The 18,994-nt window shown below is 43.8% G+C and overlaps 1 protein-coding gene across 4 annotated transcripts in view; it reads left to right on the forward strand.

Annotated features, from left to right (window-relative positions):
• LMBR1 (limb development membrane protein 1) overlaps window positions 1-18,254 on the forward strand; it is a 110,470-nt gene extending 92,216 nt beyond the window's left edge. For all 4 annotated transcript variants that reach the window (XM_053259127.1, XM_053259126.1, XM_053259129.1 and 1 more), the window contains 3 exons: window positions 2,184-2,250; window positions 13,301-13,462; window positions 14,570-18,254. In XM_053259127.1, coding sequence (XP_053115102.1) covers window positions 2,184-2,250; window positions 13,301-13,462; window positions 14,570-14,655 — 315 coding nt within the window. In that variant the 3' untranslated portion in view covers window positions 14,656-18,254. The remainder of the gene's footprint in view (window positions 1-2,183; window positions 2,251-13,300; window positions 13,463-14,569) is intronic.
• Window positions 18,255-18,994: the final 740 nt, after the last annotated feature.

Here is an 18,994-nt window from a genome sequence, read left to right on the forward strand (position 1 = left end):
TGGAAGTAGGAAAGTAAACAGTGAAGAAGATCTTTGATTAGAACTGTTGAGTAGCCCCATTATGTTTGCTCAGCCTTTTCATGTACGGCAATTTGGAAATAGTTGGAAGGAAGGAGTGGGGAAAGGAGTGGGGAAAGGAAAGAAATAAAGAATTAAAATTTTGATACATGCTAACCTACTTGCTTGACACCACACATTTAAATGGTCCATGCTTTGTGTATAAAACTGGAGCATGTAAGTGTGTGCTTTCTAGGCTTGTGCCCAAAACGTTTCGGAGGCCATTATGAAGGCCTCCGAAACGTTTCGGCGCTGGGGACAGTTTCGGCACTGAAACGCCGACGGGGGTAGCACTTTAAGGGCGGGGGAGGGTGTCCTCACCCCTCCCGCCGCATTTCCCCCGCTGGCGCGCTGTTGTTTGTAAGCCCCACGGGGCGGCAGCATTCCTCCCCGTGTGCACGCACGATAGGTGCACGCACTCTCGCGTCTTCCGGCCGATGGGGGAAACAGGGCGGCAGGGAGGAACGCTGCTGCCCCGAGGGGCTTACAAACAACAGTGTGCCGGTGGGGGAAATGCGGCGGGAGGGGTGAGGACACCCTCCCCTGCCCTTAAAGTGCTACCCCCGTCGGCACCGAAGATTTTCGTGCCCATCCCTAGTGATTTCAGAAGTGGGCCTTGAACACTATAAAACATACAGTGATCTATATATTGTGCTTTGTGTGCCTTCCCTACTGTAACCCTTGAGAAGGTGGTACCATTACTATTTTTTGACATCCATATTTTGCACTAGTTGGTTGTTCTTCTGATTCTCTTGGGATCAAACAAGTTGTTCTGGTTAAAAAGTAATTAGCATCTTCACAAGTTAGCCCACTTCAACCTTAAACGTTCACATGCCTGCCATCTTGAATTGGGGTAGATGACATCATCACAAACTACACTGTTGAGGTGCTCTTGTGTGCCACTCACTGCAACTGAACCAAATTTGGTCGAAAACACTTAGGCAGTCCACACGTTAGCCCATTTGTGTCTCAAGCATTCACGTGTCCACCATCTTGAATCAGGGTGGATGACATCATTATGAACTATACCCTTGAGCTGTTCATATGTATCCCTACATCTGTAGCAAATTGGTTAAGTTAAGTTAGGTTAGGCGGTTCACAAGTTAGCCCATTTGTGCCTCAAGCATTCACGCACCCATCATTGTGAATTGGGGTGGGTGACGACATCACAAACAGCCATTAAGGTGTGCCTATGTGTCAAAATTTGGCCCAAATCGGTTAGATGATCCACAAGTTAGCCCACTTGTGCCTCCAACATTTATGTGTCTGCCATCCTGAATCGGGTTGGATGACATAATTTCAAACGACACCCTTGAGCCATCCCTATGTATCCCAACGGTTGTACCTAATTCAGTTCAAATTGGTTAGGCGGTTCATAAGTTAGCCCATTTATGCCTCTACTGTTCATGCGTCTGCCATCTTGAATGGGGTAGACGACATCATCATGAACTATGCCATTGAGGTGTCCCAGTGTGTCCCTACAACTTTATCCAGTTTGGTACATATTGGTCCAGGCATTGAGAAGTTGGTGGTGGTGGGGGCACACAGAATGCTGGGTGATCTCCTTAAGGTGATCTCCTTAAGCTGATCCTTAAGGAAAGTAGGCTAAAAAAGTGGTGACAAGATCAATCTGCTGCTCATTTCCCCACAAATCAAATGCCGCCATGATTGGGTGGGAGATGGTACTAACAGTACTAGAGGTCTGATGACTGTACAAAACAAAGTAGTTGGATTAACTGCACCGTCAATACAATGTTGTATATAAAAGCATCAACGATAAAACTGATGCAAAGCAGTCTAGATCGCTCTCTGTCTGTGTAATACAGTGTGTGCCAGCTTTTAAAAGTTGGCCCTGTGACCTTTTGAGAATGTTTAGAGGAGATTGGCTTATCTGGAAATACTTTTACAGTGCCATTGGAGGGATGCAGCAGAAGCAAAAGGGGCCCTGAGCCTTTGGAGCAGGCAGAGTATAAAACCAATCAAATCAGAAAACTGTATTGGGGTGTTCTTTTGTTTTTTTGTTTTAAATGTTCCACTTACCAAACTTAGGAGCTGCTATCCAGAGTTTATGAGTTACATGCTTTTAATTGAATTAGATCTTGATGAGGAATTTTTTTGTTCTACAGATAATTGGGAACTGTGTTTCTATCTTAGTCCTCAGTTCAGCTTTACCGGTTATGTCAAGGACATTGGGTAAGTTTTTAGGTCACTCTTTTTCTTTGTGTAAACCATGTTTATTGAAGCTTTCTCCATTTTGATATCACTGCTACAGAATAGTGGCTGACATCCAGATGAATGCACAGAAGAAAGTTTTGCATTTGCAACTAGGGAGAAGCAATCTTAGATAATGCCCCCTTCCCTTGGTGGCAGCCTGTACCTCCAGAAAATGTGTCCTTGAGGGTAGTGGGACCCTCAGGGATATATTTTCAAGAACATAGCTTTTGAGGGAAGGGGGATCTGCAAAATTCCTCTCTTCTCCCCCCTTGTGTACATGAAACCTTCTAGGCATGTGTCTTTAGTTTGAATGTCAGCCTTTGTTTTTTGTTTTCTTCAGAAAAGAGAGTCTAGGTAATGTGAGCATTTTGTGAAATAACTTAATCCTGAACTTTGTGTACATATGATAGCATTGGACCTCAACCAGTGGAGACCCAGATTATTCTTCCCATGTCAGTCTGTGTCACTACTGGCGTTACACAAAGATCCTGGGGTTCCTGCTTTTAGCCTGTCACTCCCAAGGTGCTGGGGAGGGCCTTGGAAAACCCAGCAGATATCAGGACTTGCTTGCCTTCCCCTGCTTTCCATAGTGTGTTTTTCTCTTGCAGAGAAGAAATCCAGGCAAATCCCTGGAGTTTGCCAGTACAGGATCATGCCAGTGATCCTGTACTGATCATCCTGACGATCAGGCATGATCATCCTGATCATGCCAGTGATCCTTCACTGGCAAACTCCAGTCATTGGGTCTTGATAACAGTTTTGTCATGTAATTTGAATCCTTTGTGCCACGGTGGATAGTGGTGTTATATATGAAACAGTTGCCGCCATAGAGATCAGTATCAGTTCAGTTGACATTTAATGATGGTGGATGTTGTACTGATATACCAATTTTTTTGTTTTTGTTAGAAAAGTGCAGGAAATAAGGGCAAATAGAAGAAAAGTAATATCCAGGATCCAGGAGGGGGAGGAAAAAAAAAACTGCTTTAGGCTTTATCTAGTTGAACCTTTTTTTGTTTTTTAAACAACAAACTCTTGCACCTTTTCACATACTTATTGAAAGTTACCTCAGTTTATCAAACCTTATTGCAAGTCAGGGCTTGACAAATCCAAGGTGCCAGCTTGTCACTGCACCTAGAAAATTAACCATGGTGTCTAGAGAGAACTAGCTCAGCGATTGCTTCATATCAATTCCATCCTTGGGCCAGAGCCCACTACTGCCACCATGCCCTGCCTCTGCTGTTGCACTGCTCTGCCTGCCTCCTCTTTCCTTTCTCCTGGGCGCTCACTCCTCTTCCTTCAGTTTCCCCAAGTAGGCAAATGGGCCTCCTTCCCTTTTTGCATGGAGCAGTATTGCAAGATGAAGCCAGAGTGCAAAAATGGCTGCTGCTGCGGAATATATGCAAGGAAGGCTCTAGGAACATAAGAACAGCCCTGCTGGATCAGGCCCAAGGCCTATATAGTCCAGCATCCAGTTTTGCACAGTGGCCCACCAGATGCCTCTGGAAAGCCCACAGGCAGGAGCTGAGGGTATGCCCTCTCTCCTGTTGCTCCCCTGCAGCTGGTATTTAGAGGCATCTTGCCTCTGTGGCTGGAGGTGGCCTGGAGGTGGCCTGGAGGTGGCCTGGAGGTGGCCTGGAGGTGGCCTATAGCCCTCAGACTAGTAGCCATTGATAGACCTGTTCTCCATGAATTTAGCTAAACCCCTCTTAAAGCCGTTCAGGCTGTTGGCTGCCATCTTGTGGCAGATAATTCCATACATGTATTATGTGCTGTGTGAAAAAGTAATTCTCCCTCAGACGAGGATTGTATCCAAGCATTATGGGTTGTCACGACCTACTGCTCCGAGACATGGCCAATCAGAAGTTTTCTCTCTCAGCAGAAGGGAGGGACGGCCCCCTCAGCCCCCAGTCGTTTGCCCAGTCTCGCTCCAGCAGGTGCTCTCTCACTTTGCTCCCTTTCAACACTGATTTCTTGTTCATTTCTTGTTCTTTCTCCTTTTTCTTCGTGGTTTCAAAAAAAGAGGGAGAGAGATAGTCAGGCTACCGAGGAGACTGTTGGGATAGGGCGACTGCCTGCGGCCCGTCTGGTAACCCGCGGCGGCTTTGTTCTGAGGGCCATGGAGGGCCAGGATATGCGCTGTGAGAGGGAGGCTTCTCCCTCCCTCTCAGAGGACTCCGTGGCTCCCGCTATTTGCCACGCCGAGTGGGCTGCGGCTACTTCACCTGTGCCCATAACTCGGGCCCCCAAGGCAAAAAAGATTAAAAAGCTCACAAAGGAGCAGAAGGCGGGGGCGTGCGCTGCTAAGTGCAGCGCTTCGCATGCGGTCCTGGAGTCCCAGCCGACAGCAACAGCTGCAGCCGAGGGGGAGATGAGCCGATCGGTTCCTCTCGCGCTGCCGCTGCTAGAAGGAAGGGAGGAGGTTGAAGCCGTTCAGGTAGGGGAAGATCGCACCGACCCGTCCCCTGCCGAGCCGCCTGCAAAGCGCCTCCACTCGTCTGGGGCGGTAGCAGAAGTGGCGCCTGCTGCCGGGCTTGAGGAGGAGATTCCCCCAAGTTTCGCTGCCCTTTTGAGGAGGGTGGTGGCGGAGGAGTTCAGGAAGCTTGTTCCCGCCCTAGCCTGCCAGATTCCCGCCACAGCCCCTGCGGACGCCATTTTGGGCGCGCGTAGGGAAGTCTCGCATGATGCCGCTCTGCCTTGCCCGTCTGTCCCCGCAGCTGCTCCTGCGGAGTTGGGGCCTCCCACTCTGTCGCCCTGTGCTCTTTCGTCCCTCAGTTCAGATTCCCCTGACGGCCCCCGATTTACAGCCTGGTGGGGGAGGGAAACCCTCTGGAGACTCTGATTCAGACAGAGAGGAGGGTGAGTTGTCAGGAGATGAGGGGGATAGCTTGCCAACAGCACAGGCCCCCTACAGGCTGATCAGTCAGCCAGATTTTCCTGTGCTTTTGCACAAGGCCCGCAAGTCCCTGCGTCTGGAAGGGCTTGTTACTGCACCTCAGGAGACTGCTGAAGGTGACCTGGCTGTGCTGCCATCCCTCAAGGCACCAGAGGTCGCGGTGCCTTGTCCGCAGCTGTTCTTAGATATCATTCAGGGTGAGTGGGATCGCCCCTTGGAATGTAAGGGTCCTCTTCCTGGTGTCCGGCGCCTATATACCACCACGAGCGCTGTCATGGACAAGTTCCAGGTCCCACCAGTGGATAAGGAGGTGGTAGCTTTGGTCACAGGTGCGGTTCTCTCAAAGGATGGTGATGAGGTGCTGTGTGTAACAGACGACAAAAAATCTGATGCCGCTCTACGTTGTTCTCATGAGGCACCTGCACTTTCCTTGCGAGCCTCTGTGGCCAACTCCATTTTTGCCCGTGCGTCAGTGCTTTGGGTTAAGGAGCTTCTCCCTCTGGTCCCTCCAGAATTGTTAGCTCTTCGGCAGGGCCTTAACAAATTGGGTAAAGCTTCAGCCTTCATGGCTGACAGCTCGCTGGATGCGGTCCAATTGTCTGCCAGGGCTATGGCTTCTGATACCACAGTGAGGCGCCTTCTTTGGCTCAAGAATTGGAAGGTGGATCAAAAGTCTAGGAGCAATTTGGCCAGTGCCTCCTTCAAAGGGGGTAAATTATTTGGTGAGGCGCTAGAGCCAGTTTTGATTGAGACTTAGAAAAAAGGTGATGCCCTCTGCGGCCCAATGTCAAGACCGCAGATCCTTCCCTTCTGGTTCGTCTACCTCTGGCAACTTCGTCTCCAGGGGCTTTCGGTCTAGTTTTCTTCCCCGCCAGGGGAAACAGGACAAATCCGCTTGGTCAAAGCCCCAGGGTTCCTTTCGAGATCGGCCACAAGCAAAGTTTCAGCAGTCCGGCCAGTATACCAAGCCAGGTTTCAAGCGCCCCTCCTCCCAATGACTCTCCTCCGGGGATGCAGACGGGAGCATTCCTATCAGCATATATGTTAAGTTGGTGTGTTTTTGCCACAATATGCATCACTTTATACTTGCTTACATTTAACCGCATTTGCCATTTTGTCTCCCACTCGCCCAGTTTGGAGAGATCCTTTTGGAGCTCCTCACAATTTCTTTTGGATTTCACTACCCTAAATAGTTTGGTGTCATCTGGTTTCATAGTTTGGTTACCCCTGCTAACTGGGCAAAGAGGCACCTTTTAAAAGTGGTGATTCTCTTTATTTAGCAAGGGGAGAGTAACTGGCCCTATCCACCCCCAGCACAGTACTTCCAGTGACTGTTGCTGGTGTGTGTCTTATGTTTCTTTTTCGAATGTGAGCCCTTTGGGGACAGGGAGCCATCTTATTTATTTGTTGTTTCTCTGTGCAAACTGCCCTGAGCCATTTTTGGAAGGGCGGTATAGAAATCAAATCAATAAATAAATCTGCAAATTTGGCCACTTCACTGCTTACCCCAACGTCTAGATCCTTTATGAACAGGTTAAAAAGTACTAGTCCCAGTACAGATCCCTGGGGAACCGCACTTCTTTCTTCCCTCCATTTAGAGAACTGTCCATTTATTCCTACCCTGTCCTTCAGCCAGTTTCCAATCCACACATCAACCTGTCCCCTTATCCCATGGCTGTTAAGTTTTCTCAAGGGTCTTTGATGAGGAACTCTGTCGAAAGCTTTTTGAAAGTCCAGATATACTATGTCAACTCCTTTATGCACACACCTGTTGACATTCTCAAAGAACAGGTTTAAGAACAAGAAGAACAAAAGGTTAGTAAAGCAAGATTTACCTTTGCAGAAGCGAGGCTGGTTCTCCTTCAGCAGGGCCTGTTCTATATGCTTAACAATTTTATTCGTTAGAATACTTTCCATCAATTTGCCTGGAACAGATATTAAGCTAACCAGCCTGTAATTTCCCGGATCACCCCGGATCCCTTTTTGAAAACCAGTGTTACATTGGCTACTTTCCAGTCTTCCAGTACAGAGCCTGATTGTAGGGATAAGTTATATATGTTGGCAAGAAGATTCAGCAGTTTCACATTTGAGTTTTTTAAGAACTCTTGGGTGGATGCTGTCTGGCCCTGATGATTAATTTTTAATTTTTCCAGACAGTTTAGAACGTCGTCTCTCATCACCTCTATCTGATTCAGTTCTGTAGCTTCTGTCCCTGAGAAGCTCGGTTCAGGTACAGTGTCCTCTGTTGTGAAGCCAGGTGCAAAGAACCCACTTAACTTCTCTGCAATGTTCATATCTACCTTTTACTTCCTCATCATTTAATGGTCCAGCCACCTCCCAGGCAGGTTTCTAGCTTCTGATATATTTATTTAAAGAAGTTTCTATTATTCCCCTTGATGCTTTTAGCTAAAACCCTCTTTTCGCCTCCCTTGTTGTCTCCTTGCATTTCTTTTGCCAGTTCTTGTTGCTTTCTGTTCTCTAATTTGGGCAGGCCTTCCAATTTCTGAAGGAAGTCTTCTTTCCCTTTATAGCTTCCTTGACTTGACTTGTTAGCCATGCTGGCTTCCTCCCGGACTTGGTGGTATCTTTCCTCTTTTTTGGTATACATTTCAACTGGTCTGTTATTGTGGTTTTATGCTGGAGGAGACAGCAGCAGGCAGGAGGCATTGATTGCTGCAGCTTTGTAGCAGGATGGGAGCATGGATCTCCTGGCTGAGAGGGAGCAAAGAGGCTAGCCCTGCAGATAGCTGTGCTTGCTGTCTCTGATCACTCTCTGCATGGGCAGAAGCTATCTTTCTTCTATCTTTCCCTGGTTTGTGTGTGTGTATTTGCTTTCTGAGCAGGGCTTGCTCAAGTAACTCACTTTCAAAATGTGTGTTCATAGAACTTAAGTAGTTAAAAAGGTATGAGGAAGTCTGTTGCTCTTCCCCCCCCCCCCCGCCTTCATGAGTGTGTTAGCACTAATCCTCCTGATTAGGATATTAAGAGAGAGTGTTGTTTAATACTGTCTTTATCTGCTAACAGGCAGCCCTGTTTCTGCTTCAGATAAGTTAGTTGTAAAGGAGATAAACAGAAACCATTTACACTCCACCCCTTCAGTGTCCATCACCAAGTCTGGTAATTTTGTTAAGTGTCTATAGTCTGGCTCCTAAATATTTGGTCTGGCTGCTAGATCCAAAGAAAACTTGTCAGGGCCTGTTAAGTTTAGTACACACACTTTAATAAAAATGTGAGTACAGGAGAACCTTGTTATTCGTGGAACTGCTATTTGTGGTTCTGCGTATCTGTGGTGTGTCTTATAGACACCCATTTCCAGTATCCGCAGATAATAATGGTTTAAAACCCATGTATCCTTGGTTGCTAGAGGGCCTGAAGTGACCGTGGAGGTCACTTCCGGCTGCCATCTTGTTTGGGGGAGCCCAGGAGGAACCATTTTGTGGCTCATTTTTTTTTTTAAATTGGACTTTCCCCTGTGATTTTTCGGGGGCATCTTGTTCCTTGGGGGGCATTCCTGGGCATATGGGAGACCTGTGGAGCATGCCACAGTAGGTTTGGGGCCATTTGGGGATTCAAAAAAATTTTCCCTCCACCTTGGAACCTCACCCCACTTTCCACATATCCTTAGTGCCTTGTTGCTTGCAGTTCCATTACTTGTGGTAGTAGGTGAGGAATGGAACCCCTGAAAGTAGTGAGGTTCTCCTGTAAATGCCGCCATTCATCTTTAGCACTAAACTGATAGAATTCTAACATCTCAGTCTAACAAGAGGGTAAAAATTAGGGATGTGCAAATTGATTTGGGTACAAATTGTTTTGTACCTGAATCTAACTGATTCGGGTGATTTGGAGACAAAACAAATCAACCCTGTGGTCCATTGGGTACATTCAGGTACAAATTGAATCGTGTATGATTCGATTTGAATCGATTCGAGATTCGGATCACTCCTATTAATTCCCTCAGATTCCCAGCTTTCATTTTTAAAAAAAGGTTATGCTCTAGCCCTTGTAGAAGTGGAGTTATGGAGCAAAATGTGTGGTCACTATTTTTCCAGTGTTTAGATTCTTTGGTGTATAATAACTTTCCCTCAATGAATCCCTAAGAGGACTCATTACACACCATCATTTTTTCTATTCATTTTGACTGTCTTTTCGCCAGTGCCAACTGTCAGCTGCCATGTGCCAACTACACCCCACTCCCACCCACAAGGCAGTAGGGTACTACTCAGTTTATGTTCTAAGATTTTTTTTCAAGTGTTTAGGCTCTTTGGTGTCTAATAACCTTTCCTCATAATGAATTCCTATGAGGATTCATTACACACCAAAGAGTTTAAACACCTCAAAAATTTCTAAAATATAAACTGAGTACCCAGTGGCTTGTGGGGTAGTTAGACTGTGGGATGCCACTAATTCTCCACTCCCACCTGCAAAGCAGTGGGGTGAAAATGAACAGAAGAAATGAAGGTGTGTAATGAAGACACCAAAGAATCTAAACACTTCAAAAATACCTAAAAAATAAACTGAGTACTCCAGTGTGTGGGGGGCGGGCGGGGAGGGTGTAGTTGACACATGGCAGTTGACAGTTGGCACTGTCCAATGACAGTCAAAATGAATAGAAGAAATGAAGATGTGCAATGAATCCTCATAGGGATTCACCGAAGAGACCCGAGTTCAAATCCCCATGCAGCCATGATACTAGCTGGGTGACTCTGGGCCAGTCATGTCTCTCGCAGCCTAACCTACTTCACAGGGTTGTTGTGAGGAGAAAACGCAAGTATGTAGTACACCGCCCTGGGCTCCTTGGAGGAAAAGCGGGATATAAATGTAGTAGTAATAATAATAATAATAATAAAAAAAAGAAAAAGTTATCATATACCAAAGAATCCAAACACTTGAAATATGACTGCACATTCTGCTCCATAACGCCACATCTACAAGGGCTAGAGCTTAGCTTTTTGTTTTTAATGAAAGCTGGGGGTCTGTTTTAGGGTTAGGATATGGCAACTTCGAATCCCCATTGTTTCCTATGGTGGAAATGTTCAAAATAAGTAAAAACAACAACAAAAACATTAAAAATGAACCAGGTGTCCCACTGCCTTGAACTTTGGGTGGTAGGTGGCACCCATGGGGACATACCTAACACCCAAATTTGGTGCTCCCAGGACAATAAGTGGTCCAAATCGGTCCAAATCCAAATCAAATCAAAGCAAATACAAATCAAATCTGGAGTGATTAGGAGGGGGTAGATTTTGATAGAAAACAAATCAGGGGTGATTGTTTTGGGCACAAATCAAATAAAAAAAATTGATTTGTGCACATTCCTAGTAAAAATTACCCTGGTAGAAATTGTTTGCTGTTCATGGCTTTCCAGGATGGTGGGAAAACTTGCATTCATTATGAACCCAGGTTTTTTTGTACTGGGTCTGGTTCTAAGATGAACGATTGGGAAAAAACATAAATTGAATGAGTAAAATAATAAGAATACACACTAGGTGCGGTTGTTGCTACACAGAAAACAAATTAATGGCAAGACTTCCTAGTTCCCCCTCTGAGGCCCACAAATGAAATTCCTAGATCGTTTGCCATAGAGATAATGGGAATAATAAAACAGAAAAAATGAACAGCTGAAACACAAATGCACAGACACAGCTGTCCAAACAGGATTAAAGGAAAATTTGAATTTACCACAAATTCCCCTTCTCAGGGGTTCTGTGGTGGTTGGAAGTGTCTCCTCTTGGCTGACAAGCAGGGTCCACCAGCAAAAATAAGGGGAGGGACTTCCCCTCAGCCCCAACCAAGCCCAGAGCCTGAGAGAAATTCATTCAGCCATCACAAGAAAGAGCTAGATATAAAATCATAAGAAAAGCATTCAGTGCTATAAAGAAGTACACATCTATAAGAAACACTGAAGGAAGAGAAGCAGGAGGACCCCAAATTCCAAAACAAACCAGAGACTGTTGGCCCATGCTTCAATCTCTGTGTGGGTGGGAAGACTGTCCAGTCCTCAACACCCAAGAATGGAAATCTTGCAGCGTTCAGATTTTCCTTTCTCCAGTGGTTCACGGGTGGGGCAGTCTTTAGTTCTGGAGTGTAGAAAAGAAATAATAGGATTATAGTCTCTTGCTAGCTGGAAACAAACTTTTCGGAGAGACATTGAATAAAGTTTGTGTTGGGCAAGACACATGTTAACGCAGTAGTGCCTAGTAAAGGTGTGGAACAATTTCAGGGTTGCTAACCTACATGCTGATTCAAAGAGTATGCCCTATAAGCTGCAAAAATAATAGAATCTCTCAAGGCATGAGCTCTAACGATCCCAGGCCTGATAAGCCAAATAGACAAGACCTGAAGAAGATAATTGCTTTAGAAAAAAAGACTCACATTTTGGAGATGAAGGTGAGCCATAAGATCTACAAGAATCTTCAAATACATTATCTGCAGAAGAGAGACGAACTGGAAACCTCTGTGTTGGGAACATTTGTGGAGGCATGCTTTTAAAGGATCTACAAATGCCACTGAGATCTGGATCTTAGCACTGCTACTGTAACTCCAGGATGGAAAGCTCTGCAATTGTTAATTTCTCATGTGGTAATTGAATAGTGTCAGGCCTAAATGGGTTGTATGTTGCTTGCCATTCTTTGGGCTCTTGCTAAATGTCTCTCTGGGACACCTTGCCTTTGAAGCCCAGCTGATAATCTATCAATATGAGGACAGAAACCTTATTCTTCGAAACTTGGCAAAACTATCTGTCCTTTTGGTTAATGCAGCAACTGGAAAGCATAATCCTTGGAGGCATATACCTTGGCACAATAGTTCTTTAGACCAGGGATTCTCATCATTGGGTCTCCAAATGTTATTGGACTTCAACCCCCATAATCCCCAACCAAAAGCCTACTGGGGCTGGGGATTACGGGAGTTGAAGTCCAATAACATCTGGGGACCCAATGTTGAGAAACTCTGCTTTAGACATTGCCCTAAAGTTGCTGGACTTGATCTGAGCACGTTCTTTGGCTCCTGGGCTACAGAACCACTGCTTGTCTCTCTTAAGGAGGGGATGTGGGCAACTTGCTCACAGGGAGGGAGATTGGGAGCTGCTGTTCCTTCCTGTACTTGATCTGCTGGACCTCAGTACTGCTGTCTAGGTCTTGCCACGCTCCAAGTTTGAACCTGGTGAGCAGGAGGAGGAGCTGTTTGCTCAGTACAGGAGGAAAGTTGCCAGCTTTTTACAGTATACCTGCTCTGCCTCTATAAAGTACCGAGGATGAAAAGCAGGCGGGAGCAATTAGCCTGGTGGTGAAGGTCCTGCTGTTAAAAAGGTGGGGAACAGGAAAGTTCTCATGGAACTTTTGAGTTATGAATTAAAATAACTTCTGGCTACTGAAGAAATGCAGAAGGTGATGAATGAGGAGTTGATGGGTGTACATCCCACAGTTGGACTGTCCTACTCTTATCCCAGAACCATGGGAGAAGAGAGTGGAGTACAGTGAGTTATGTGGTGTTTTGCAAATATTGACATGCACCACATTATGCCCAGTGGCAAGAGATACCGTAAAAAGAAAAAAAGCAGCAGAAACTTTTCATAGTATTAGAAAAGTGGGTTTCTGGACAATAAAAGGAGCATGGTTGTTGCTCTGATGGCAAAGGCAAATAACTACTCTTAAATTTTTTTGAGTGCAAGATGAAGCATTGCAACATTGTGACACAGGCTTAAAGAGACTGTGGCCTTTTGGAATGGCTTAGCGGGTTCTCAAGCAGGTGTGCAGTGCAAGTTATCTCAGGATCTTCTTTTCAGATCTTCCCTTTATGCTCCTATTTGGCATGGAAGGCTGAATCACTGGCTGCTGTGACACAAGCAAGGAACAGGAGCCTTGTACTCTAAAACATCATCTGCCACTTTTTTCCATTATCATATCTGAAGATTTAAAGTACTGATTTAAACTGAAACTTGAAACCACGTGAAGCAGCATCCAGCTTGCTCAAAATGCTATATAACATTTTTGAAAAGATACCATGTAGCTTTCAAAAGAGATTATTTCATCATGATTAAATTATAAAGAGGTATGCACAAAGTATTTTTTTCATGCTTGTACAAATTTCTCCTGTAACCTGATTTCTCTCTGTATCAATCACATCTTCCCCCAACAGGCATTACGAGGTTTGATCTCCTTGGAGACTTTGGAAGATTTAACTGGTTGGGGAACTTCTACATTGTGTTATCCTACAATCTGCTCTTTGCCATTATGGCAACCCTGTGTCTGGTTAGAAAGTTCACCTCTGCAGTTAGAGAAGAGCTCCTCAAGGCATTAGGTAATGTGTTCTCTTCTTGATAGCCATATTGCATATGTGTACTTAATTAGATATATCTTTCTATACCAGGTAGATGGAAATTAACTAAATAGTTGTATGTGATGAATAGTTGTGTTTTGCTTGAATGTCTTATTCTTTGCTAATAAGAACATTAATGGAGCACTCACCTTCACCACATAGGCCCTTGTGTCTGGGTTGGTTTTGGACAACGAAGGTGAAATTAGTTGGGAAGTTCTTAGGATAGATTTAGGAACTTATATAAATGTGACCAGCTCTCCTCAGCAGAGGAGAACTGGTCTTGTGGTAACAAGCATGACTTGTCCCCTTAGCTAAGCAGGGTCCACCATGGTTGCATATGAATGGGAGACTTGATGTGTGAGCACTGTAAGATATTCCCCTCAGGGGATGGAGCCACTCTGGGAAGAGCAGAAGGTTCCAAGTTCCCTCTCTGGCAGCATCTCCAAGATAGGGCTGAGAGAGATTTCTGCCTGAAACCTTGGAGAAACCACTGCCAGTCTGTGTAGGCAATACTGAGCTAGATGGACCAATGGTCTATCTCAATATATGGCAGCTTCTTATGTTCCTATGAATTCAGTTTCACATTTTAAAAAGTATAGAATTTTCAGTGCTGTTAGTCTTTTCTTAGACAGAAAACTCGTGTGTAGCTCCACTCTCTTCTGTAATATCTAATAGGAGTAACTTTGTGTCACAATGGTCCATTTTTCTCCATAATTGGCAGCTAGCAATATAAAACACGGATGGGGAAATACAGATTTTAGTGATGTCATAATGTCAGTTCTACTGAACAGTAGAAGCAGAGGAACTAGAGGCAACAATGCTGCTTTTGGTCACCATAGTTTTCAGATAAGATCTGTGTTTGAACAAAGACTATCACAGTGTGTGTGTCTGTGTGTGAACAAAGACAAACATGGGACTAACACAGATATGACAAAAAGATCTTGATAATGTTTGGGTTTTTAACAAGACTAACACAAACAGATGTATGTACATCCAGGCGAAGGGAACTGTTGGATGAAACCCGATATTTTGAAACACCAATTCCTGTTGGAAACACATTTGGATTGACTGCCTTGTGATGTTTTGCAGGTTTAGACAAACTTCACCTCTCTCACAATGCAAGAGACTCTGAGGCAGCAAAGCCCTCTGCAAATGGACATCAGAAAACACTGTGAAAAGCTGTTGGTGGAGCTGTTCCCTTCAACTTCATGACATTCCTGTCATTTTATCACACCTGGTTTTTGTATTGCTTTTACTTGTTTGTATATTGGGTCCAAATTGATAAAAATGTACCCAGGAAAGCTGGGTGCATCAGACTGCACTCTTTTATTTCTTGCTCTGATTGGTCCACATTAACTACTCTTGTCAGCTGGTTGAGAGATGTCTTGAAGCCTGGAAGCTGAGAAGAAAACAGCATTCCTCTTTGAACGGACCTCCGTGTTGATGTGTTAGCGTGCTCAGTGGATAACTTCTGCACATAAATACATTGCTAAAGAAAAAGGCTGAGTGTCTGAGAAAGCCTTGTTGGCTGGAAATTGCAAACTTGGTGCCAGTGTTGCTGCTCTTCTGTTAAGAATGCATTATGCAAACTGACATTTTATGGAGAGTACACGAAAGTGCAGCATAGATGCATCCATCTGCCCATCCAATCACTTTGCACCATCATTATGTCTAAGATACCAGCAGTTTTTAGTTGTAACTGAGAAACTTCCCTGCAGTTAGCACTAAAGACAATTTTCATTACAACTTGTGAACCACCATGCAATAACTTAATCCTACACTTTAGTGCTAAAGCTGAGCCTGGTAAATTGAGTAAATTCATAGACCTTTGATCGTTGCATACTTAACCATGCATATGGGATATGTTAACATGACTGTCACACACTCTGCTACATAATATGCACAGCAGACGATTGGTTTCCTTCTGAGTAATATGTCAGCTTTGTGCATAAACAATGAGAAAAGGAGGTAAAATTGCACACAGATTCACAGATACTGTCTTAAAATTAGCATCCCGCTCCCTACACAACCCAGGTTAAAGTCTAATGCCGTGCATTTTAGCTCATTGACGCAAACCACTTTCCCCATCAGTTCCTTTAGTCTTGGGTTACATATATACCTGTGTTTTGGGTTTTTTTAATGCATTATAGCAGATTACCCCAACCAGTTTTTGAGTATGAATAGATTCCTATTCAGGGGTTTAGATATGATGTTGATAGAGCAAGCAGTTTTCTTTGATGTTGCCACCATTTTGAAGTTTACAAACCCTGTGTGTGAAACATGAAATTGAAGGAAATGAAAACTGAGCTTGTTTCCTAACATACTTTGAGTAGAGCAGGACTTATTGTACAGGCCAGTGTGATTATTCAGTGTGTAATATGAAGTGATACTGGTATTGCATAGATGAGTACTTCCTATAGGTTTGGCCAAGATGATTAACTAGAACTTTGCAACTTTAAGCATTTCACCTCCATTTGCAAATATCTGTATTACATTAACCTTGGCAAATTCAGGGCCTTTAAACTGGATGTTGTATTATGTCCAGACGGCCCAGTAGGTTGTGCAGTTTTTTAAAGAACAGAAAGTTTATAGCTTCACAAGCTTTCCCCACTGCTTGACTTTAGTTTCGAGTTCTTGGATATCAGAAACACAACTATATGTTTCATGCAAATATTTATGCAAATTATAATGCAAATTAAATTTGCACAAAAACTTGCATGAGTAGTAACTTTCTGATGTTCAATTCCAAACTGAAGTCAAGTTCTGGAAGGTAAAGTTTGAAGCAAATACATCACAGCAATTTTACTAACAGTCAGTTGAAGTGGCTAATGGAGCACAGGCAGGGCAGGACTTAACTTTATGGAATCAATTCCAGGAATGGAGAGAAATGTGTAACTGCCCAGTACAAGAATGTAATTACAGCTGTAATTTGATCAGTTCACTCAGTAGATAGAAATGCTGAAAACTGTTCCTACTTGGAATGGTACTAATCAGTCTTAGGATGGAGTTGGTGTCATTTCATGATCTGTTTTTTAACAAGTTATTCATAATGCTTGATATAGTGCACATCCAAAACTGTTGTATGGGCTGTCCCCATATGCTATTCAAGTGACGGGATGCCTCCACCCAGCACCACATTATGACACATGTCGATGTGTATGTCACAATAGGCTAGCGAGAAATATGCCTACAGACAATTAAGTGCATTCTTCATAGTACATGTATGTCCACTATACACCCTTAGGTTAAAAAGTAGACTCAGACCCCCAGTTTATCCCCATGACTTTTGCAGTCACATATTTTGATCCAAGTAGAACAGAGTTGTTTGAAGGAGTTTGTGTGACTCTGGTTACCATACTGTGGACAAAACTAATGCAGAAAATATCATGAATTTGAAGGTTTGATTTAGGCACCTGTTTCTTTTGGATCCATCTAGGTGTTTACTGCAAAAGGAACTAAATGACAGGATAAGATAGAGAACGGTTAAAACCACCCAAATTCTTCATAGAAGCAAGCTGATATGTGACACCTCAAAACAATAAATGCAGTTCGGTGGTGGGGGAGAGAAGATAAAAAGGAGTCGTCTCCAGCGTGAATCTTGATTGACATGACTTGGTTCGCTGGGAACTACTGCAGTATACATCTCTAGTCAAAGTAACATGAGTTGTACATAAGGGGAAATGCTTTTGTGGGAGTTTTGCCCTTGCATTTTTGTGCATGATATATACAAAAAAGGCGTTCTAGTGCTTCTGCTAGTGGAAATTCTGTCCAGGATGCTACAGTGTATAGGATCAGGTGTGCCTTTCAGTTCCTGCATTGGCATACCTGGTTTTCCCCAAAGGGAACTTCCCATACCCAGGCAAGAACATGGCAGGAGAGGGAACCATCTTGGACTTAATAAGTGTGTTCTGGTGCCAATGCAGCAAACTGTTTCCTACCAATACAGAAAGTTATATGTATATCACCTTGTGAAAGGTTAGGCAAGGGGTACCTTAGCGCCCCCCCCCGCAACATATGCAAGAAATCATAATACACAACTCTGGAAACAAATGTGAGATAAGACACCAGAAGAGTGATAGTTTCAGGATTTTGGTTCCCCACCTCCACCCAGCTAGAAATATGTGGTGTGACACCTGTTTCCTCTGTTCTATACTTTGTCCATTGAAATGGTCATTTAGCCCACAGTGCAAACTATTTTATAGATGCAATTCTACATTCAAATGTAATAAAACCTATAAATACTTTTTAAAAAATTATAAAGGCTTAGATGTGTTTCAAGCAGAAGCATTTAGTAATGACTTGATGGATATTGACAATGCATTCCTAGTAGCCTGACTCAGGTAGAGTCAAGTGTTTTGTACCTTTCTGAGGTACAAAAAAACCTTTCTTTGGACATCAACCATCTGCCTCATTTGTTATGAGGCTAAAGCACAAATATGCTTTTGTTTTATGAACTAGGTATATTATCAAATCAGACCAAAAAATGTATGCAAGTCAAGTGTCTTAAAGTGAGCCAGTGGGCTTTTTCCTCTGTTGGTAGCACAGTGTGTTAATGCACCACGACAGGATTGTTGTTGCAAAGCTGGAACACATCTTTAGTATTCAGCTTTTTAAGCTAAACTGAAGGGGACATAGAATGTTAATTTTAGAAGTAGGATTCACTAGGACACTTTGTTTACAGATTGAAATGTGATACTTATCTTCTACCCTTCTTTCTCCAGTATCTTTTACACAGTTGTCTGTTTTACAGTGTCAATTAAAGGATTTGACAAGAGCCTCTTGTATGACTTGATTCAGAGTTGTATCTTCCATATCAAATTTTGTAATGGCTCACCTTCTGCTCCAGAGGTCACAGTAGAAATCCGTTCTATTTACTTGAAGCAATTTAGGTTTATGTTTGACAAGAAGAGTGCAGCACAGGCATTGACTGTCTCTTGCAGTGTCCTGAGGCTTCCCTTTGCCCACCTAGAGAGTTTGGGGGCTTCCTTCAGCAGATATGGGGAGTGGGTAGTATTTTGCACAGTCCTTGTAGATCCTGGGAACAAATACAGTTGATCTGTTTTAGGTACACCCCACAAAACCTTTCTCCTGAAATGAAACATGGATGGCACAACCAGGCAGGGAAATAATTACCACCTGTCCTTGTGGATTCTCTGCTACCACTCATGAGAATGTGCTTTCATGTTCAGGCCATTGATGGAGTGTTGTAGCCTTCCTATCTATCTTCAGTGTCTCCAACACTTCATTGTTTGCATACTGTGTGGTGATTCTTTGAGGCTCTTCCACTAGGTCCCTGTACCTTCTCAGTTTCTTAATTCCCCTATTGATCTCTTATGCCTCTGTGAGATTCTCTCCCCCCGCTGCCTCATAAGACTTCTAATAAATCCTCTTCCACAAAGACCTTAGCAGCTAAATTACCAGTTTGTTCTCATTTTCCGGATTATCAACTTCACCATGTTCTGATTCCAAATGGTCTCTTATATTGGGTGATGATATCAACATAATGGTCCTTCT

This window comes from Hemicordylus capensis, chromosome 6, assembly GCF_027244095.1.
Source record: "Hemicordylus capensis ecotype Gifberg chromosome 6, rHemCap1.1.pri, whole genome shotgun sequence".
In the NCBI taxonomy this organism is placed as follows: domain Eukaryota; kingdom Metazoa; phylum Chordata; class Lepidosauria; order Squamata; family Cordylidae; genus Hemicordylus; species Hemicordylus capensis.